Raw genomic sequence first — 23,958 nt, 5'->3', positions numbered from 1 at the left:
ATTGTACGGCCGCACGTGCTCATTCTCGTAGCCGATTGCCGCGATCCATCAGTATTTAATTTAAACTAATGTTCAAATACTTCAATGATGCGATCGAAGCGCATTCCGCAATTTGAAACTAATGTTCTTTGGCTAAAGTTAGCTGACATGACACCATGTCCACCTGATCATACCAATAAAATGCCGTTCATGTGAAAAGCCGATGGCCAGACTAGTAGATTCGGGAGTCGGAACTCTAGAACAACAGAAATTAACAAGCTAGACTTATGGAAATCCATCTCTGAACCACACCGCTGGGGATTCTCTTTTACTACCACACCTAGTAGTAAGCAGTTTCTGAGGCACCGATGATTCATGGAACTTACCTTGTTTGATTGTTGCATTGACAGCGACAAATTCGAATAATCAATCCTCTGTAGCGGAAGCGGAACTGTAAATCGTGGGGAGCATGGAATCGTATTCGTCCTCCATTCTCTCTATCAGAACCCCTTTTGACAATCTCTCCATCTTCTCAAAATTTCCACCTGCAAATTTGCTTCAAATTAGAAACTCACCATCCAAATATGCTACCACAAGTCAGAAAATATGCACCAAATATGCTACCATAAGTCTCGGATACATGTTCGACACAAGTATGCTTAATTTTCGTAAGTGTCGTTTATGTATATATACATATATCAAAGATCATATCTTCATACCAGTGCATGAACATGTAAAGGATACAAATATAGGACATGGTGTGTGTGTATATAGATCATATCTTCATATCAGTAAGCAGCAAAGGCTAGTATAATTAACATGACAACAAAGGTGTTATCTACTTGCATTGTTGTTTCCATTCGAAACAAAGATCTCATCGCCTTCGCTACATGTTCGAATCGACAAGCTCGCTTCGGCCATTTGTCGAATCTCCTTCACACATACTTCTTCTCCTCCAAACTTGTCAATTCGCCTTTGGAGAAAGCATACTTGTTCATCAAAGTTGCTACATTTTTCAACCTCTAAGTCTTTAACCCTCGACTTCTTTTGCAGTTTTTCGAGTTTTTCCGACAATTCATCGATCTGCTCCTCCAATGCCAACCTCACGTTCTTTCCTTCACAGATGTTGTTTCTTCCCTGCATACCAAGTGCCAACATTGATTAATATGTTTCTCAAGAACCAAACAGAAAATAACGAAAAGAGAGAAACCAACATGGATCAAAGTTTGAAGAGCAGATTTCAGTGTCCTCTCTCATTTTCTTGACAGCGATATCTCTCTCCATCCTCAATAAATTACACTCAGCTCTCAAAATCTCAGCTTGGAACCGCCATTTCTCTTCTTCAACTAAAGATACACAGCTGTTATCTCTGTTCTCCTCCTCCAACACCCTCTTCCTCCTCATCTCTTCATCGCCACTTGGACTCACCAGCACCATTGGATCAACCCCTCTTGTGAAAGACCTTTCTTGATCAAGCAAACTCACCAGCATCATCCCTTTGGTCTCATTGTGTGAAGTCGGTGCCTTTGGCTTTGGCGCTTTCCTTGTAGGCCTGTGAGGTGGAAAATGAAGGATCTTTGGGGCTGGTTGTGGCGGCGGGTATTTCCATTTAGCCCTTCTTGTTGTAGTTAGCCTCTCCATGCACACACCCAAATTCTGTCTCTCTCACTCTAAAATGGTTTTTTTTTTATTGGTTTTGAAACCAAAAGCTGAGCCCTTTGGAACCGCACTTGACTGCCTTATTTATGTTTTCTCGAGGGGAGGACTGATTTTGAAAATTTAAGAGCCTTTTCAACGATTGGTTAGGGGACGGTGAGAGTTCAGTTGGAATTCTTCCAACACAGCACAAGCTTTAACAAAATAAGTACCAACCTTCTCTTTTTTATCTGAAAAATAAAGGGTAAACTACATATTTAGAATGTTAACTATCAATTTTAGTCAATTTTAGTACCTAAACTTTTAATCTTTTTAAAATCATACTTAACGTTTAGTTTTCATTTCATTTTAGTACATACCGTTAAAAACTTAACACGTTTAGTACATAAACTATCAATTATGGTTCATTTTACTACTTAAACTTTTAATATTTTCAAAATTTAAAGTTAAATTTTGAATAGGGATATTAAAATACAATTATCAATGCTTCCAACAATTACTGACAAACAAGTGTTCGAGTTGTTGTCCGAGTCTGACTCTCTCTCTATCTCGAGTCTGGACTGAGTTTTGTCTGGAATGCTTCATTTTATCGTTTTCCAAGTAAACGGTCTGGACCAAGACACAAAGATGCTTTGTTGGTTTGAAAATGTATATATATATACACACGGGCATGTTGATTAATACTATTAAGGTAATTAATTTTCCCTAATATCAATTATGCCTTAATTTACTACATCACAGTCAGACATATCCATGTTTGATTCCAAAAACCAATATGTAATTTGTCTTAAAAAATATACTTTTTTTTAAGTTTGTTTAAGATGTTTGAAATTGGCTTTCAAGTAAAATCTAGAATTTGCCATTGTTGACTGTCATAAAATCTTTATTCATTAGCTTTTGATGCCTCATTCCTGAGCTACAGGCATTATATTCTAAAACCAAAGTCCACAATCCTCAACAACTCACAATAAGATCCTATATAAAGCTAAAATGATGCCAAAACTAGAATCCAAAACGACCTCAAAAAACCCGAATTTCGTCTGTTGTCGGACGATGTTACCGAACAGTAACAAGCCCGAAAGAGACACCTGACAGTTTTCGTTTATCGACAATGCTGCCAACAGCAAATATTGTAAACCGACTGACTCATTCGCTTTTACCGTTTTGCTGGGCAGCAACAAAATTGCGAATGACTTCCATTGCCAGCTGATGAGCAGTCTTGTTCTGCAGCTTCGCTAGCTCTTCCATGGCTTCATACGTCTCTTTATCGGTGAAAGGCTTTAAGTTATACCTTGCCGGTGATTGCACTGGACCTTCCCATTTGTCCACCAGCTCGTGAAGCTTTTCGAATCCCTGAGGGAGATCATCATGTTCATCAGTTTGCTAGGCCATGAATTTCATTTGATAGTAGAGTGCGGATAAAGATTAACTAGCAAAGGGAAGAAGAATAATACTACCATGCGGGTTGTGAAGTCGCCGAATGATTCTTTGGTCTGTCTCTTTCGTTTCCAGTAGTAGAACAAGGGCTCGAAAACTTTCTCGAGATCCTGAACTTTGACTTTGTTCATAAAAGTCCTTGCTAATTGAGTTTGATTAGGTGTTCCTCCAAGCCAAATCTAATTTCAACAAAAAACAAAGTTACCAAGTTATACAACTAGTTATTACTACTGAAAGGTATAACGTCCAATAACTGAACTACCTGATAGCTGTTTGGACCATCTCCGACCAGTCCGAGCTCAGCCATATATGGTCTAGCACAACCATTAGGGCAGCCAGTTACCCTTATCACCACCGACTCACTGTACTTGAGTCCGACCTGAAATTAGGCAGTGCCAATCAATTTATTAGATTCAGATAATTGGTAAGGAGGAGCATTTAAATTTCAGCTTGGAAGGCAAAAATTTCAGGCAATGATATTCATTCAAACTTCAGTGTTAAGTCAGTCAAGTCAGTCTTCTTGTTGGGCATAACGTATTTAAATTTAACAGGATATTTGATAAATATACGACTTACCTTCTCGAAGACAGCTCTGATCCGCTTGAGGATATCAGGTATGCCACGTTCAGCTTCGGTTATTGCCAAAGGGCAAAGTGGGAAAGCTGGACAAGCCATAGCAGTTAAGTTCAGGGGCTCCACATATTTAGGATGCTGTTTCAAATCGAGAACCAGTCAGCTGTATGACTAATTCAATGAATGAAATATAAAAACATGAAGGAGAGTAAGGCAAACAAGTTCGGGGAATGGTTATTAATAAGCGGAAAACAGCTAAACAGTTAAGCAGGAAATGCGACCCACACAGACGTTAAGTTCCTGGAAAATGTTATTTACAATCATCACTCCACAGTCTACGTAGATTAACTCCAACCTTAAGATGTCATTACCCTACTTAATCCTCCTGGAGTTATTTTGTTACAAAATTGAAAGAAACTGAAAATAAAAAAAATGTGGATTCAAATCCTCCATCCAAACTTTTCAGTGGGATTCTATGCAATAGTACAGTCGGAAATGGTTTGTCTTGAGTGATTCCCTGTTAGTTGTCTTGTCTAGCTACCAACTTGCCTTAAAATATTGCAATTCTTCAGTGAACTTGTTAATTGAAGTTTTTAACAAGGGAAAATGACTCTAAGTTGAACCTAATTTTATACTATATAACTCGCCCTAAAATATAGCCTAAAGGGAGAGACATTAACATATATAGTCTAACAGAACTACCATGGTAATCAATTTTATTATTTCTTTAAAATCTGAGATACATTATCATATACATAATAGACAGAAAATATAGGTATCCATTTGATTAAGATGATACACTTTGAAACTTCAGCAGACATTGTTGACAACTGCAGGTTCAGAAACCAGAAAGGTAAATTTTACAAGTAATGAAAATCTTACCAGCAGCCCAGCTTGAGCAAGAACTGTGGTAATAGGACGCTTCCATGCACTACGAACATCACACAAAATGAGGTTTTGGTTTGGGTGATCCGCACATTTAAATTATACTTCTCTATTACTTCCCTCAGAGTCTTTTTAATCTTTCCTCCAATGCGACCATTATCTACATGGAGCCCGCAAAATAAAGCACCATCTCCCTGCAAAAGGAAAAGTTACCAACAAGGTCATATGTACTATAAAAAAGCCAAGGATGAAGTTGAAAATGAAAACAATTCAATCCAAGCATAAAATCAGATGATTAAAATGCAATTAGTAACAAGGCAAACGTGGAAGTTAAAAAAAGTCAAACCAAAAGCACGAACCTGTTCATGCCATCCCAAGTAACTCTTAAATTCCCATTCAGGCAACTCATGGAAAGGCTCGAATTTCTTTCCATAATATTGCTCAACAACACTTCTAAACTTTTCAATCCCCCAAGAGCTGATCAATATTTCATTCTACTATACCTACGGTCATCTCTTCTTCCATTATCACGTTGTGTGGCAACGATGGCTTTAATACAATATGTCTGCCTTTGGCACATAAGAGTGGTTCTCCCAAACGGGAAAGTGGTCTCCATCCTATGGGTTCTTCCCATGCCGCCACCAACCTGCAACAACGATTACGAGAAATGGATGCTTTTAGGTATAAAAGTGTGCAAGGTAAAAGGGAAAAGATATGATTTCTTTGATCCTATGGTTGTCTTACATATATGTTGAACCCCTGAGGTTCTCCAATTTCATCAGAAATTACTACAACACCGATATCATTTGTGAGAATATCCACCGAATTATCAGTTGGCACAGTCACAGCAATCTTAAACTTCCTTGGCAAGAACTGCGTCCCATATATCGGCTCGGGAGAATCAGGGAAATTCGTTCCATGAGAGTTATCATTCCTGGCTTTCACAACTTCCGGAGGCTCCGATGTCATGAATTTCTCCCCATCCACCCATACATCATAGTAAAAACCCGATTGAGGAGTCAACAATGCAGCAATATTGACAGCAGTTTCTTGTGCAAACCGGTATTCTTTCGTCATTAGTGGTGCAGCAGGAGCAAGAACATTCCTATTTAAATCCCCACATGCACCAAGGGTAGAACCCATGTTTCTAATAATGGTGCTCATCACAGTCTTGAGGTCCTTCTTCAAAACACCATGGAGCTGAAAGGTCTGCCTCGTCGTCAAACGCAAAGTTCCAATGCCGAATTGATCGGCAAGATCGTCCATAGTCAAGTAGAGCTGGTTCGGGACTTTCCCGCCCGGGTTTTTAGTCCGAAGCATGAAGGAAAAAGACCTTGTACCACGCTCGTCTCTGTTGTACTGTTGATAGCTCCCATGGAACTTAATTAATTGCGTTGCAGCCTCGTTTATGTTTGGGGTATCAGTCAATATCTCCTCATTGAGAGGGTATCTGATGAAATTGCTTTGTTCTTTGAATATCTCAACTTTACTCCGCTTTGGTTCTGTGGCACTCGTTTCAGGCTTCACTGGCTGTGAAGGGACTCAACAATAACAGAACAAATTAACATAAAAGTTCTCAAATTTAATCATACTTCACTAGTAAAATACATCAATTTTAAAGAAAACAGACTCAATTATTCATTAACAATTCTCATAAAGCGATGAAGAATGAAACGTAATTAAAAAAATGGTTCGAAAAAAAAAGGCAAGCTGAGAGAAACGAAAGTGAAAACTGAAAAGGTATAGAAATTACAAAAAGGTACAAGATTTTCTCCGACTTTCTTAGATTCCAAACAACAATCAACATTCAGAATGCAATTAAATTATAAAAGCAAAACAAGACTGACCGTGGAGACAGCTCTGATGAGAGTGGGACTGCAGAAAGGAGCGGGAAACACGCGAAGATTCCTCTTCAAAGCTATAGAATGCGGGGATTTCAACCCCGTGAAGCTCCGGACTCGAATCTTCGGATCCGTCGCAGCTCCAAACGACGTCGTCATTAGCTTCAAAGCAAAAGCCAAAAGCCTTGAACTTTCAGTTCGATTTCCCTTTAGAAAAAGAAAAGGAGATTAAAAGGTAGGGTTTTCAATCCAGAGTCCTCTTCAAAATGAAGAAGAAAAGGAAGGGCGCAGCGACAATGACGAAAAGGAAAGCAGAGAGAGAATTTGATGCTTTAATAGAGGAGTGGATTTTATTCGTGTAAAGTGCAAGTGTTTTATTTGGTTTTGCTAAGGTGCGCCCATCACGTGCCTGCCACGGGACTTTCGTTTTATCGAATCTTGACTTGCATAACATTCCCACGCGCGGAGCTTAATGGGACTGACTGATTTGTCAGTTTCATAATAATTATGTATAACTATTTATATTTAGCATTGTGACTGTGGTGTAATTTTCAAAAGTTAAAAAAAAAATATGATTTGTTCTTAATTAAAAATATTTTGAATTCACAAAAAATCATTTTAAATATTCTTCTTATCAATATCATTTTATAATTAAGTGCTAAAAATATTATAATTTATTTCTTCGTTGTGATTTTCTATTTGAGAAAAGAAAAGTAAGAGTTTATATTATATTAAATTTTGGATTCACCTCAAAATTCAAAACATTACATCTTTAAACTTATATGTTAATTTTACAAATTCTAAATAAGAAGCAACACGGACTATTTTTATATAAGGTTTTGAAGTTTAATAATTACACGTGTTTTAATTACATTTAGAATCAAATTTAATTTAATTTTCAGACAGAGTTAAATTCTTTTAATACCGTTTTATATAATAACAAAATTTCAAAATTTATCTAATACCGTGGTGAAGTATGGGGCGCGTTATAAACTGTCAAAAGGCGGCGTGTTATCCAAGTGATGGACAACAAATCCCTGGGATTTTAGTGGTACATTGAACTTGGACGGATTTACGTTTTACCCGTGGTGAAGTAGGTAAGATTAGAACCTATACGGCCATGTCTTGGCGGATAATGGTTAAACATTATTTAATTTTATTTTAACAACATTTTTATTAGATTAAGAATAGCATTCCAATATTTTTACTTTTTTCTTTTAATAATATATTTTAGTGTGAACTATGTATTTAATAACTAAACTATTAATTTTAATTTACTTAAGTATCTAAACTTTTATTTTTTTTTAAATCACATCTAAAGTTTAATTTTTATTTCATACTATTAAAAACATAACAATTTTAGTACCTAAATTATTATTTAATAATATATTTAGTGTGAACTATGTATTTAATAACTAAACTATTAATTTTAATTTACTTAAGTATCTAAACTTTTATTTTTTTTTAAATCACATCTAAAGTTTAATTTTTATTTCATACTATTAAAAACATAACAATTTTAGTACCTAAATTATTAAATTTGACCTATTTTAATATCTAAACTTTCAATTTTTTTTAAACTTAATGTTAAATTTTAAACAATAATACTAAAATAAAACAAAAACTAGACTTTAGATATAATTTTAAAAAAAATTAAAAAGTGAAGTGCTAAAACAGATTAAAACTAATAGTTTAAGTATTAAACACATACTTTACCCTATATTTTATTTACAATTATTAAAGTTTTTATTAAAACATTATTTATTTATATTTATGAAAATGATTAAAAGAAGGAATCAATTTGTAGTATCATAAGCAAGTTAAAAGATCATCACTAAGGTATTTTAACCATGTGTTCAACTAGCATACTCGTAAAGACAGCCAACTCGATCTACAAAACGAAATGTCTTTTAACCTAAAACGACAAAGAAAACCTGGGTGTCATCTGCTTGTTATGAAACCTTTCCTACAAACCACTAATTTAACTACCTTGCTATTGTGTTCTATTCAACAGTCTATGAACAAAATTGCAGCTAGAGAAAAATGATAAAAGCACAGAACATGAAAACGATGGCCGAGTCTTATGCGATCTCTTCTCTCTTCTCTTATCTTCTCCCGTTCCGTCAACCAGAGCCAAGAATGATTTACTGCCTCGACAATGAACTGTCACGACTGTGATCAAGGACAAGTCTTGGGAGTTCGACTGACCCTTCAGCTTTTGAAAGGGTGCCCTCCGTTCACCGGATAGCGAGTGGCCTGATCAGAGGAGATGCTACTGCCTAATTTCTGATAATGACTGCTGCCGTTGACATGGTGCATGCCGTACACTTGGGACACTCTTGCTTCTTGCAGAGGGAGGGAAGCCCAGGTTTCGCCAGAATCGGTTTGCAACGGTTAGGAATCTGAGGAACTTGGAGACTGAGATAAGGCAGGACCTGAACCTGATCCTTTTGCTTGTCCCCTGTCGGCATCTGTTTTCTTTGCGAAACGTCCTCCAGTGCCTCTCACCCTACGCAAAGCATGCTGGTGCCTGGATTCGTGGAGATAGGGCTGTGGGATATAGGAGATGAGGTATTACATGGATGGAGATCAGATGGCATGCACCACAAATTTTAACAATAAAACAGAACAAGTTTCTCAAAGAGTAGCTATTTGTACCGGCACAATGTTACTTATTCCAACCAAAAGAGTGTTCAGCACTTAAGTTTTAGATTTACCTTACGGGATTTTAAAACCTTCTTCTCAAGTTCTGCTTTGGCACGGGCCTGCCTTCGCCTCAGAATTCCCTGGTACTGTTTGGCATTTACGTAAACAGGCTCTTGTGCCATTTCAATCGGTAAAGTCGTTCTTGCATGAGGCATTCCAACAAACGGAGGATATCCCTGGCCATCACAAAAATTTATTCATTAGAGAGTGCACCACGTCTTGAATTTCGAGTATCAAAAGAAGGTTCTTAAATGAAGAATCTTACTTCAATAATGCCCTTGGTTTGCTTATATTACAAAAAAACAAGGAGAAGAAAATCTAATGCTAGTATCATGGACAGATGATGCACAAAACGTTAACAATAGGAAAGTATTAGAAATTCAAAAGCATGCTTCCGTATTCATCAAAGTAGGAGCATCCAAAGTCTCATGAGAATGGTTTCATACAAAAGACATTAATACTAACAGAAACAAATTTATAAGCATAAAAAATTCAAGATTAAATTAATTAAAGTTCCATACCAAAGGCTGATGCCCATAAGCTGCCATCATTCCTCCATAATGCGGGTCCATATAAGGATTTGATGCACATGCCTGCAAAATGATTGGAAGAAAGCTAGGAAATTCTTCGATAGCAAGTTCCATAACAACAAGACCCCTAATGGCATACAACAGAAAATCTTGGCCCTGAGGCACTTACGATTGAATGACCGACAAGCTCAAGCAGGGGAGGCTGCGTGAGGCCTTCATCATGCATAGTAGGTATGGTAAGTGCAACATGCTGCAAATTGTATTGTTCTTGACCGCCATTTTCAACTGCAAATGAATAGAAGAAAAGCGATTGGCACCCCAACCACAAAACTCTTGTATGAAAGGAATAATCAATAACAAACAATAATACCAACATATTACACAAGTAAAGCACTTTAAAGTGCAGGGAAAATATTTACTTCATAGCATATTTACTTAAACGGTTATACAAGTCAAGATAGACCAAATGTCTTCTAGTCTTCTGGAAACTAAAGCATATTTAACTGAACCGTTAGATTTGTCAGTTAAATACTTACACATTTGAGAAGGCATGGGGGTTTTATGTGAAATAGCAGTAAACAATAAACAGAATCTAGAACAATATATACCTTGAATAATCTGCATATCCATGTTCGATATTAGAAGTCGTGATTCATGAAATTATGAAGAGTGTGGCCAAAAGAAAATTTTATAGAGACTTGGCCATTTATATTAGCAACATTCATTTTATTAATTACTAGAATAATGATGTGAAGTACCTGACCGAGAGGATGCATTAGTTTGTGTTTCTTTATTAACATCATCCTCTTCATTTAGCTCACCATTGGACAGTGACAGCCTATCATTCGACTCTGAACCATTAGTGCATTCCATTGAAGATGAATTTAATGAGTTTACTCCTCTCACTACCGTGGGGATGGAAACGCAACCAATATTACACCACTTTAGTTCAGAACAAACTGCAGTTTATTGAACACCACACCTCAGGTTCTAAATTCTAATTGACTTCCATCTTCAGAATTTAACTGCAACCCTCCAAAAAGAAAAACTCAACTGATAGTCAATTTCTAATATATGAACATGGAAATTTGTTCTTTGGAAATACAAATTCTTCTTACTTAAGTAATCACACATATGAATAACCAAACAAAACAAAGCAAAGCAAAGTATAAAGAAACATAAAAAAGAGAGAACAAATTTCACATTCATCAGAAGAATAAATCGAAATCTCTATTAAAAAAGAGAAATGAAAGCATCAAAACAGTAACCACAAAACTTCAACCAAACACCTGGACAAAACAAAACCAAGAACTGATTAATATTTCCAATTGCAAAAATAAATATTTTGCTTTCATGTTAACAAACTTGTAGAATTGTGGGGAAGCTACTAGTGATTTCTATGTTTAAAATTCGATGTAAATGATCAAAAATTCATCAAGGATTTGGAGTTTTATTACAAAAAATTAAAAGTTTCACAAATACTGGTCTTTACTTGGCCTGCTCGAAGTTTAAGCTTTGCACTTTTCACTAACTTTCTTTCCCTATATTTAAAAAAAATCAAAAACTCTTGTTCTTTGTCCTGCATGGAATTGAGAATTTGAATTTCTTTGGGGGGGGGGGAAATCTCATTTCTCGTATTGTCTCACAAATCCAATAATTTCTAACACTAAAGATCACCTCAATCCATCAAATTCCATGATTAAAACCTCAAATTTCACAACCCCGAATACATAATTCTCACAGAACCGCCAGAAAAGAAAAATTAAATTCAAACCAGAACAAAGCATCCCAATTTCTCAAACCCTAAACTAATTACAACTCCACCTTAAGAATTACCCAGAAAGACGAAAGAATAAACAACTGAAAACACTAAGACATCAAGATACCACCAATTAACAAAAGGAAAGAGAAAAGGGAAACTGAAAAAAGGCACTTACCCGTTTAACCGAGAAGAACGAACCCTAAAATTTTGAGGATTTTTTTTGAGAGAGAAAATCAAAATCAACAAGAGAGAAAGAGTCAATCTAGTTTCTCTGCAGTTCTCGGTATAACACTAAAAGAGATTAACCAATTTTTCTTCCTTTTTCAATTTTTTTTTTCGTATTTGAACTCTGAGATTTAGGCTTTTGATCGCATCATCAACTCCTGAATCCAGGTTTTAATCGAGCTTTTACCGACACGTGGACTATTTCATTTTTTCCTCCTTTCCGTTTTACTGGTAAATTTAATTTATCATTTTTATTTTTATAAAATTTTTGTTTTAATTTAATCTTTAAAGTTATTTAGGGTATTCATTCTAGTCCTTGAAGCTTATTGATCATTTTGACCAACAGAATTACAAGTCTTCTGCATCTATGAATTAAGGAATTATGTTAAACTTTTTATTAAACATAATGATTAGCATAAATTATCAAAATTAAATATAAGTTGATTAATTCTTTTTTTGTGTTAGTCAGAAATAGTCTTCTACTCTCTCTTTTTATAATATTAGTAAAAATTATCTTCTTTTACATATAATTTTTCTTTAAAATATTTATTATAAATAATTTTAATGTTTTTATTATTTATTTTATAATATATATATATATATATATATTGTTATCTTTAAAATATACAATAAAAATTTAGGGTAAATTATGTATTTAGTACCTAAACTATTAGTTTTAGTTCGTTTTAGCATCTAAACTTTTAATTTTTTAAAACCATACATAATATTTAGTTTTGTTTCATTTTAGTACCACACTGTTAAAAACTTAATGTGTTTAGTACCTAAAATATTAATTTTGATCTATTTTAGTATCTAACCTTTCATTCCCCCTCCAAAAAAATTAACGTTAAATTTTAAACAAATGTGTTAAAATAAAACAAAAACTAAACTTTAGATATGATTTTGAAAAGATTGAAAGTTTAGGTCTAAAACGGATCAAAATAATAGTCTAGATACTAAAAGCGTAATTTACCCAAAAAATTAACTCAATTTATAACCTCCGTCGATTAACCAATAATGAATTAATCGAATTAAAACTTGATATACATAGCGTTATCAAATTAAAACTTTTTGAAAATGGGCTTGGCCTTTCGGTATAGAGCATTTAGTAGGCTTGGCTAAGAACAGAACACCGGTGAATAGCCGGTTACAGGTGAAAAAGCGAGTGGACGTAATGAGAGTAGAGCCTTGGGTGACGTTATCAAAGGCGGAGAGAATTGGAATATGAGAGGGAAGACCCACCTGACACGCACTTGACGGGGAACGCGTGTCTGAGGCACGGGACCACTTTTGATCAAGGTAACGACAAATAAGATTCATCCATTTAATAAGATAAATATAAATATTAGTATTTAATAAAAAAAATATTTTTTACTTTAAATAAAGAATATGTTATATAAATATAGAATAAATCTGTGTATTAAAAATTTAAATTATAATTTATACATGATGAGTAAAAACATACTGTTTGATGTATTCACCATCGAATTTGAAAGAATAATCCGAAGTTTTCAAAAGAAGGGTGAATAAATAAATCTAGTGCATAATTTATAAATAACATAGGTTAAGGAAGTACACAAGCGACGCTTTGGCCGAGTGGTTAAGGCGTGTGCCTGCTAAGTACATGGGGTTTCCCCGCGAGAGTTCGAATCTCTCAGGCGTCGCATTTTATTTTTGGGTAACTATACAAATAGGCCTTGAGCTTTTAGTAGTGTACTTGCATTTTGGTTACCTAGCTTTTAAAATTTACAATACCATCACTAAACATTTAATTCGCCCTCATTACTACTAATTGTCGTTAAAAAGAACTGGCGTGACTTCTTCCCAGGTTTCTGGAGCTTAAAATTGATAATTATTTATGTTTTTCGTTTGATGATTTCTTTGATAAAAAAAATCACAAAACTACTTCTTCTTCTTTCTTTCGATTTAAAACCGTAAGAGAAATTACAATATTTTATGATTAATCGTTTGTGTTTTAAAAACGAAATTGACAAAACATTTATTTTCATGGTCACCCCTTCCCTTCCTCTTTGGCTTCATTGATCTTGAAGCCATTGTCTAACTAATTAGGCCTCGCTTAATAGTTACTTTTTAATTTGGTTTCTTTTACAACGGGAGATTTAATTAATGGAAACTGACATCTCAACCATTAAAGGCAAAATCCAGTGGATGACAGATACTATTCAAAGTAAATACTCAATTAGTTTTAGTAACGCTTCCTTTCCAAGCTAAAGAATGTTGGATCAACTGATTAATAATGAATTTCGTAATGTCACACGAAAAAGATTTCCACATCTTTTTGATGCAATGATAAATTTTATTTTCACCCTCTAATTTTTGTATAACGTTTCTATTACCTTTTTTGGATAAATTACAGATTTAGTACCTAAACTATCAGTTTTGATCTGTTCTAGTACCTAAACTTTTAGAATTTTCAAAACAATACCTAAAGTTTTGGTTTTTGTTTCATTTTAGATTAAAAACTTTAGTTTTTGTTTTATTTTAGTACCCGTTAAAAACTTTACGTTAAGTTAAAAAAAAAATCAAAATTTAGATACTAAAATGGATCAAAACTGATAATCTAGGTACTAAACCCGATAAGTTTTTAAGAGCGAGGTACTAAAATGGAACAAAAACTAAACTTTAGGTATAGTTTTAGAAAAATTAAAAGTTTAGAAATTTAAACAAATCAAAACTGATAGTGTATGTACTATGGTGTAGTTTACTCCACCCTTTTATGTCTCATCAATAGTATTTTTGGGTAAATTGCATAGTTAGTATCTAAACTATCAGTTTTGGTCTGTTTTAGTACCTAAACTTTCAATCTTTTCAAAATCATACCTAATGTTTAGTTTTCATTTCATTTTAGTACAAACTTTATGTGATTAGTACCTAAACTATCAGTTTTGGTTCGTTTTAGTACCTAAACTTTAAATCTTTTCAGAACTTAAAGTTAAATTTTGAACGGGTACTAAAACGGACCAAAATTAATAGTTTAGGTACTAAATGCATAATTTACCCAATTAGAAATCCCTCAGACAAATTACAAAGAGCACTATTCATCAGAAATGAAATATTCCTCTTATTTCAAATACTGTTTAAATGGCTTATTCAAGTCAAATCAAAGTACACTCATAAGAGAGAAAAAATAATACTTACAAAGATTTTCATGCCACCGTTATTCCAAAACTCAGCACCGTTATTCCAAAACTCAGCTATCCTACAACCTTATACAAATGTTTTTTTTGGGGGACTGGTTTTGCAAGCATTGTCGGAATCTAGGATGTTTGTAGTGTTTTCGCTATCAAACAGACAGGGTTTAAGGTTTGGAAATGGACTATAGGGTTTATTTAATTTTTGACCTAAATGTTTAATTATTCAGCTTTGGAAATCAAGTAATGGAAAGGAAGAAACATCTTTCATCAAATCCTCCAAATCCCATTCCCCAACTTTAAGCTCTTCTCCTAACCAAAAATCCCCGTTGGCCGTTACGTTCTCCGATTTGATGTTGTTGTTTATGACACTAAAAGGGTTGTTGTTAATGTTGTTATCGTTCGCGGCGGCGATGACGTTGCTATCGAATGTATTCTCCGTTTGAAGGTTATCTCCGATTGATTCTAAAGGAGGGATATATAATTCCTCCCCGTTGTCGGTGCAACCGAACATCTCGTTTTCACCGTAGAAACCGTTGCTGTTTACGTCGACGAAGTACCCGGCGGTGGCGCCGAACATGGTTCCGGTTGGATTCAAGACCACGGATTGCAAGGAAGAGTTGGACGAAGTCGATGATAAATCGATGTACGTGGGAAGAATCGCTTGTTCTTTCATCGACATGAACCCGCCAACCGCCACGGAATCTCTGTTGGGGTCCGGTGTCGATGAATCGCTGGCGTTTGGTGAGGGGGTGGAAGACAGATTCTTTAGCCTCTTCTTTATGGTTGAATTCCAAAAGTTTTTTATTTCATTGTCGGTACGACCAGGCAGGCGAGCCGCAATTTGAGACCACCTTTGAAGCAAAAAAATTAAAAACACGAGTCAATTGCTTTTCATGCATAAAATGCATGGATGCTTTCATTCTAAACAAGCGATTGTGACTTCAATTTGAGATTAAGTCCGACCGAAGCAAAGACTAAAAAATAAAGTATAGGGATTAAATCCTTATTTTAAATATGATAAAGGACCGGATTCATAATTAAATAGATTAAAAAAGGTATTGCTTTATGTTTTCTTTCTAATGGGGGGAAGAGGGGACTATAATGAGAACGAAGACTATGATCAAAAGCGCTAATTTTGTCAATGAAATGATAAACAACGTTGAAAGGTATTACCTAATGAAGCAAGCAATTAGACGATTTCTATGTAATTATCATTGCTTAGCTCCCACAACTATTTTAACTAGTTTTTTTAATAAACGTGATTATAAAGTAATGTTAAATCCGGTTAAACTCATCCACACAAGTAGATAAAATTATTCGAACCCGAATTATTTAGAGAGTACATCTCCTTATATTCTTAACTAGGTTTTTAAACATGCATGCAAGAAAGACGAAGCATACCTGTTGCCAAGAATGGAATGCAAATGCACGATAAGCTCTTCCTCCTGCGGCGAAATGGCGCCTCGTTTGAGATCGGGTCTCAAGTAATTGATCCACCGGAGACGGCAGCTTTTGCCGCACCTTTGCAGGCCGGCATTTCGAGCTACGTCGCTCCAACAACCCTGGCCACTGGTTAGCATGTAGTTGATGAGCTTCTCGTCTTCCTCCGGCGACCACAACCCTTTCCTAAGCTTATATGTAGTAGCAATGGTGGTGGTGATGCTACCTTTGTTAGGCTTCTTCATCATGGGAAATCAAATACCCTAAGGAGAGGGAATTAAGCCTTGGATCTCCCTATCCAAGAACAAAAACAATATGGGTTATTTTTTGTTGATAACTAATAGGTTTAGCCATATGGGTTCGTAGAGATTTTATAGAGTGAAAAGAGAGGGTTAGGGGAGGAGGCTTCATGGTGGGGGGAAATGGTCATGATGAAGAAGACGATGATGGTGATGGTTGTGGGGGCTTGCTTAGAATTTTGGAAAGAAATAAGGAGTGAAATGAGTTAGTTGATGGGTCTAAGTAGTAAACGGTTTGGAGTGGGACATTGAGAGAGAGACAAATATAAAAAATAAATATGTATAAAAAAACAAATTAATTCAAGTCTATCGAGCGGAGAGATTATTATTTTGTCTAGAGGTTTCAAATTCGAATAACTACGCTTACAGAATGTGTACACGTTTTGTCAATTGTTTAGAAAGATTTTAAACATATACTGCATTGTAATCATCACATAATATTTAAAATAAATTAATTCGTATTATTACCTTTAAAATTTAACGTTACGACCTTAAATTGGTTTATTATTTGGACAAATACAATATTTTTTTATTAGGAATAAAGGTATAAAATTTTAAAGATACTAAAAATATATTATCAATAGAAAATAAAAGGTTTAAGGGTTATTTTTATCCTGTAGTACACATAATCTATTGTTTTCGCCCATATAGTATTTTCTCATCAACTTAACCATCGAAGTTATTTAATTACATCATCCTAAACTCTAAACTTAAACCCTAAAACCTAAACCTAATTTAAAACCCTAAACAATATTAAATATTTTAAATATTGATGTAATTAAACAACTTCAAATGCTAAATTGATACGAAAATACTATAGAAGTAAAAACAATAAATTGGATCTATTACAATAGTGAAAGTAGTCATTAAACCAAAAAAAATACTTAAATTATATTAAAATTCAAAATTATATAAAAAGAAATACCATCGCTCCTTCAATTAATCCCTAGGTATTTTGATAATGAAATCTTTTGAACTCTAAATTATCGTTCGTAGGTCGATAATTTAATAATTATTTTTTAATTTTAAAAAATTCAATAATAAAAACGATCATTTTAATTAGTTCGGTGATGTTTAATATATTTTACCCTTTAATTTTTTGAGGGAAGTTTATTATTATTATTAGGTAAAATGGTAATTTTTGTCCATGTAGTAGACTCAATTTATCACTTTTGTCCCTATTGTATTTTCGCATCAATTTAGCACTCGAAGTTGCTCAATTGTATTATTCTATAATTCTATCCCTAACTTAAAATCCTAAATTATAATTCTTAAACCCTAAACTATAACCTTATTACCTCTAAACACTTATTTAGGGTTTTAAGTTAAGAAGATGATATAGAATGACACAATTAAACAATATTGACGACTAAATTAATAAAAAAATATAATAAAAGTGAAAATTATAAATTTAATCTATTATAAGGACAAAAACGACTCTTAAGCTTTATTATTATTACTCTATCAAATATAAATCTTTATATTTGCTTGTAATTCACATAATCATCTTTTCCCTTACTTTCAACATCTAATGAGCCCACACTTGCACTCGAAGCTATAGATATGGACCTGGTGACCAACTTTAAATCATACAAAATAATTTAATAATTTAAGTAGAAAAAAGCTTCTTTGTTGTGATTACAAAAATATTCTTTCATTTTTTTTCATATGCTTAATGTGATGTGATTAGGGTCGTTCTGCGGTGCGGCGCCTAAAAAACGGCTAATATACGGCGTGACCGGTTAACCAAGTGACCGGTTAAAATTTAGACCGGTTATGTTATTTATTTAACCGGAAATATTATAAAGTACAATAACATACTAGGCGCTTATATAATGTAATAGGTAGCGCTTATATTTACCTATTTATAAGTAAACCAGTATATTATACCGATAGCATTGCAAATTTACCTATTACATTATATTATATTGAAAGTGTCCATACTTTTTATAAAAAGGATCGATACTTTAACAGTGTTTCATGTTTTCCACCTACAATATTGATTTAATAATTTCATTTGCACAAAAAATTATTTGATTGTTTTGATATTTTATAAAATATTATTTAGAATTTTTAATTTAATAATAATATATACCGTAACGTAAAAAATAAATCATTAGACGCCTATAATTACTAAATTAATATCTTAAAACTCACTCAAAAGATAACCTTAAATTAATGTTTTCCACAGTGAAAAAAGTATGGACACTTTTATAAAAAGGATAGACACTTTACAATATAACCATTACCTATACATATTATATCGATACCTATTACATTATAAGGGCTACCTATTACATCATATGTTTACCTATTTGTCCATACTTTTTATAAAAAGGATCGATACTTTTTTTAAAACTTATGTAATTTATGTTTCAATTTTTTAACAGTGTTTCATGTTTTCCACCTACAATATTGATTTAATAATTCATTTGCACAAAAAAATTATTTGATTGTTTTTGATATTTTATAAAATATTATTTAGAATTTTAATTTAATAATAATATACCGTAACGTAAAAAAATCATTAGACGCCTATAATTACTAAATTAATATCTTAAAACCACTCAAAAGATAACCTTAAATTAATGTTTTCCACAGTGAAAAAAGTATGGACACTTTTATAAAAGGATAGACACTTTACAATATAACCATTACCTATTACATTATAAACGATACCTATTACATTATATAAGGGCTACCTATACATCATATGTTTACCTATATATTGAAAGTGTCCATACTTTTTATAAAAAGGATCGATACTTTTTTTAAAACTTATGTAATTTATGTTTCAATTTTTTTAACATGTACTGCGAATTTAAAATGATAATATACTTGTAGTTATTGTACATACCTAAATATGTACTGCGAATTTAATGTTGTACCCACCCTTTAACTACAGAAACATGTTCAAATGAACCTTCGTTTACATATCCATCAACTCCTGGAGCACTGAACTTGCACAACAAAATTTTGCCATGGATATACTGATGTAGACAATGTTAAGCCAACCGAGGAATGCCATGAAGTACATAATGTTGATGAATCTGACAGATTGGTTGGTCAGCTCTTCTGTTCACGTGATCAAGCTTGGCACTTTTACAAGGGATTCGCACGGGAACATGGGTTTAGTGCACGTAAGGGAACAACACGGCTTGACGTGGAAGGGAATGTGAAGACACAAGAATTTTGTTGTTCCAAAGAAGGTTTCGAGTATCAAAAGTCATACTGTTGATCGTCAACGTGCTCATACGCCAGTCACAAGAACAGTAAGGCTAGAGTCGTAGTTACAGCAACAAATACAAACGATCAGTGGGTTAAGTAAGTCTGATCAGAAACAATCATGCATTGTGCACATCTGCTATGACACCATTTATGCGTTCTAATCGAGCTGTAAGTAAGGCTGATATCGATGAGGCAACAACATTGAAAGAGGTCGGTGTTGGCACGTCACAAGTAATGAACTATTTAACGCAGCAGGCAGGGGGCTATCATAATTGGATTTACACATAAAGACCTCTACAATGCACTTCAAAGAGGTAAAGCAAAGGAAATCGTCGATGGGGATGTGAATGCGCTTATTGCCTACTTTGATTATAAGAAACATGATGATCCCGGGTTTTTATGACATACTCGGTAGACGAATCGGGGGCATTGTATAATCTTATTTGGTCGGATTCTACATCGAGATCGGATTACACATGCTTCGGTGATAATTGCGTTCGACACAACGTACAAAGATAATTTGTATGGTCGACCAATTATGCCTATTGTTGGTGTCAATCATCACCATAACACAATTGTTTTTGCCACTGCCATAATCGCTGACGAAACGTCTCAATCTTTCGAGTGGGTGCTACAGAATTTTTTAGAAGCCATGATGAATAAATCACCTATTTCTGTTGTAACCGATGGGATAGGGCAATGCAGAGGGCTATCAAATCTGTTATCCCTTATGCTAAGCACAGATTATGTTCTTGGCATCTTTCTCGCAATGCACAAGCTAACATTGGTGACCCAAGTTTACAGCAGCATTCTCAAAATGCATGGCTTCCTGGTGGACAACCAAGGAATTTGATATTCAATGGCGTTCGATTGTTTCAGAATTCAACGTCCAAAAGCATCCATGGGTGATTGAGAAGGGAAATACACACACTTATGGGCACAAGCATATATAACCGTCATTTCTTTGCCAATATTCGCTCAACACAAAGGTGCGAGTCTATGAAGCTTCACTAGCTATTGCACTGAAACACAAGAAGACATATTTAGATGTTGTTCGTGCAATTGAAGATGGAATTAGTAGAATGCGTATGAACGAGTTGAAAGCGGATTACTTAAGTTCCCATACGAAGCCCTTCCAGATCACAAAACTGGTCGACCTTGAAAGCCATGCCGCTGCGATTTTTACCCGCGAATCTTTTCGTGTGTTCCAAGATGAACTTACACGGGAGACATTGTACCGGATTGAGGCAGAGATTAAGTCCTTATCAGATGAATGTCACATTATATTTTGTCAAAGTACGCAGAAAAAAATAGGAAATTTGAAATTAGTTTTGATTCTCGTACGAAAACTCTAATTTGCTCCTGCAAAATTCGAGACCGTTGGACTTCCGTGTCGCCATCAACTTCACATTTTGAAGCAATTGGACTACACATATTTGCCCGGGACTTGATTCAAAGTAGGTGGACTAATGATGCGAAGGCTTCTGCACCCAGCTATGTTGATTTGAATGTGTCTCCAGAAGTGATGCAAATGGCAAGGTTCGCTGCTCTACGTTCAACGTCAAGTAGGTTATGCTACATTGCATCAAAGACAGACGAGTCTTCAAACCGCAAGAGATGAGATGAAAAAACTAATAGAAGAATTAGAAAACTCGTTTGGTTTGAATCATTCAGTCAACCAGAGCATTGTAGTAAACAATGTTCGTGACCCTCAACGAAAACAACGCAAGCGAAAAGAAGTGCCGAAGAACAAGGTCGAGAAGCAAATTAGGCGATGTGGGTACTGCAACGGTGAGGGGCATAACAAACTAACATGTCCTCAAGTCAAGCTTAGTTTGAGTACAAGCACAGCCTACATCAACTGATTTTTCGAAGACGGAATGGAATGACAACGATCTCCATATAATATATCGTAAGTATCAACACTCCTATTGTATGTACATATAAATATTTTGAATGAAGGAAGAAAAACCGCGTTACTTCAAATTACCGATTACCGACACTTTTTTAAATGGTATGGACATAAAGTACCGACACAATATTAAAAAGTGTCGATATAGGTTGTAGACCTATCGCTCATAAACCGGTATATTTATACGGTTATATTACAAATTATCTATTACATTATAATTATGGGTTCCGATGTGTAAAATGTCGACACTTTTTTAAATGTATCGACACATTTTTCTTCCAATATGGACATAAAGTACCGACACAATATTAAAAAGTGTCGATAGGTTGTAGACCTATTCGCGCATAAGACCGGTATATTTATACCGTTATATTACAAAATTATCTATTACATTATAATTATGGTTCCGATGTGTAAAATGTCGACACTTTTTTAAATGTATCGACACATTTTCTTCCAATATGACATAAAGTACCGACACAATATTAAAAGTGTCGATATAGGTTGTAGACCTATTCGCGCATAAGACCGGTATATTTATACCGGTTATATTACAAAATTATCTATTACATTATAATTATGGGTTCCGATGTGTAAATGTCGACACTTTTTTAAATCGTATCGACACATTTTTCTTCCAATATGGACATAAAGTACCGACACAATATTAAAAAGTGTCGATAGGTTGTAGACCTATTCGCGCATATAGACCGGTATATTTATACCGGTTATATTACAAATTATCTATTACATTAATTATGGGTTCCGATGTGTAAAATGTCGACACTTTTTTAAATTGTATCGACACATTTTTCTTCCAATATGGACATAAAGTACCGACACAATATTAAAAAGTGTCGATATAGGTTGTAGACCATTCGCGCATAAGACCGGTATATTTTATACGGTTATATACAAAATTATCTATACATTATAATTATGGGTTCCGATGTGTAAAATGTCGACACTTTTTTAAATCGTATCGACACATTTTTCTTCCAATATGGACATAAAGTACCGACACAATATTAAAAAGTGTCGATATAGGTTGTAGACCTATTCGCGCATAAGACCGGTATATTTATACCGGTTATATTACAAAATTATCTATTTATTATAATATGTTGAAAGTGTCCATACTTTTTATAAAAAGGATCGAAACTTTTTTTAAAGATATGTAATTTATGTTTCAATATTTTTTAAGTATGTTTCATGTTTTCCACCTACAATTAATTTAATAATTTTCATTTGCACAAAAAATTAGTTGATTGTGTTGATTTTATAAAATAATATTAAGAATTTTTAATTTAACAATAATATACCGTAACGTAAAAAATTAATCATTAGACGCCTATAATTACTAAATTAATATCTTAAAACTCACTCAAATGTATATGTACACAGAAGCAAATATGGAATAATTAATGAAAATATACATACAATATAATCACACCAAAATTTAAATACACAAGAATGTTCAAATAATGTACCGACAAACAAAATTAATCCGATGAAAAAGGGTTTGTTTCTAACGAAGTCCGGAACATTAGAGGCCTTCAACAAATTTTCCAAATACTCTCGTATGTTTCCGCCTTTTTCTGAGGACATACATAAATAATTTCAATTATCAAACTAATGAGGTGCAATTTTACTAACAAATTAAATTCGCATAAGCATGAATAAATTTGTGTCATACCTAGAGCTTTGTCGTTCGAATGGGAAGCAGCGTCAAAGGTATGTGGACATATGTAATTGTATTTCTATATAAACACATAAGTTGTTAAAATAATCAATGTCTGAACACCTGTTCAACTGATCAGAAACATATTGCATAAATGCAACCTACCGGATTATAAATCATTTTTTCCGCTGAATCATCGACCAAAAGTGTATTTAGCTCGTTAAAATCTGGACACGCGTTCCAAACTCATTGAGATCTTACAATAGGTAACAGAATCGTATGTTTTGCATTTTTTTGATCATGTTCACAAACAGTCGAACATAAATATGTAGGAATCATAGACAAGGAAAAGTCAGCAAACTGTAATGACATTCATTACCCACACGAATAGAAAATGCTCGGAAAATACAGGTAGTTTCTCAAGTACACGGTCGACGTTATGCCTGAGATTGTAATCAAGATTGAATGTTAACATTCAAATGTATATTAACGATTTTGACTACAGTAATTCAATTGCCTCAAACATGTTCTAACCTCATCTTTGAAGACCAAAGGGCAACAACAAAATTGTCGACACAAAATTGCATAAATTCAAATAATCCTCTTCTGAGGACAACATCTACAACATGAAGAAAATGAGATTAAGTTC

At 34.1% G+C, this 23,958-nt stretch overlaps 2 protein-coding genes, 1 non-coding gene and 1 pseudogene across 3 annotated transcripts; 1 reads left to right on the top strand and 3 right to left on the bottom strand.

The window, feature by feature from the left end:
* Positions 1–2,505: 2,505 nt before the first annotated feature.
* LOC120164733 lies at positions 2,506–6,702 on the bottom strand (annotated as a pseudogene).
* Positions 6,703–8,237: 1,535 nt separating this feature from the next.
* LOC120164735 (nuclear transcription factor Y subunit A-1-like) lies at positions 8,238–11,735 on the bottom strand. The gene is made up of 6 exons (XM_039174399.1): positions 11,545–11,735; positions 10,366–10,632; positions 9,777–9,892; positions 9,599–9,670; positions 9,089–9,253; positions 8,238–8,921 (listed from the first exon to the last, which is right to left on the bottom strand). Exons 2-6 carry the CDS (start codon positions 10,478–10,480, stop codon positions 8,766–8,768), a joined length of 624 nt encoding a protein of 207 aa, XP_039030330.1. The 5' UTR covers positions 10,481–10,632; positions 11,545–11,735; the 3' UTR covers positions 8,238–8,765.
* A 1,441-nt stretch (positions 11,736–13,176) lies between these two features.
* On the top strand, positions 13,177–13,258 carry TRNAS-GCU. The gene has a single exon. It is a non-coding gene; the product is annotated as a tRNA-Ser (tRNA).
* A 1,622-nt stretch (positions 13,259–14,880) lies between these two features.
* LOC120164734 (transcription factor MYB83-like) lies at positions 14,881–16,493 on the bottom strand. Its single transcript, XM_039174397.1, has 2 exons — positions 16,151–16,493; positions 14,881–15,600 (listed from the first exon to the last, which is right to left on the bottom strand). The coding sequence occupies exons 1-2, from the start codon at positions 16,435–16,437 to the stop codon at positions 14,973–14,975; spliced, it is 915 nt and encodes a 304-aa protein (XP_039030328.1). The 5' UTR covers positions 16,438–16,493; the 3' UTR covers positions 14,881–14,972.
* Positions 16,494–23,958: the final 7,465 nt, after the last annotated feature.

This window comes from Hibiscus syriacus, unplaced genomic scaffold, assembly GCF_006381635.1.
Source record: "Hibiscus syriacus cultivar Baekdansim isolate YM2019G1 unplaced genomic scaffold, ASM638163v2 tig00111542_pilon, whole genome shotgun sequence".
NCBI classification, from domain to species: Eukaryota; Viridiplantae; Streptophyta; class Magnoliopsida; order Malvales; family Malvaceae; genus Hibiscus; species Hibiscus syriacus.
This window is presented reverse-complemented; position numbering and strand designations above follow the sequence as displayed.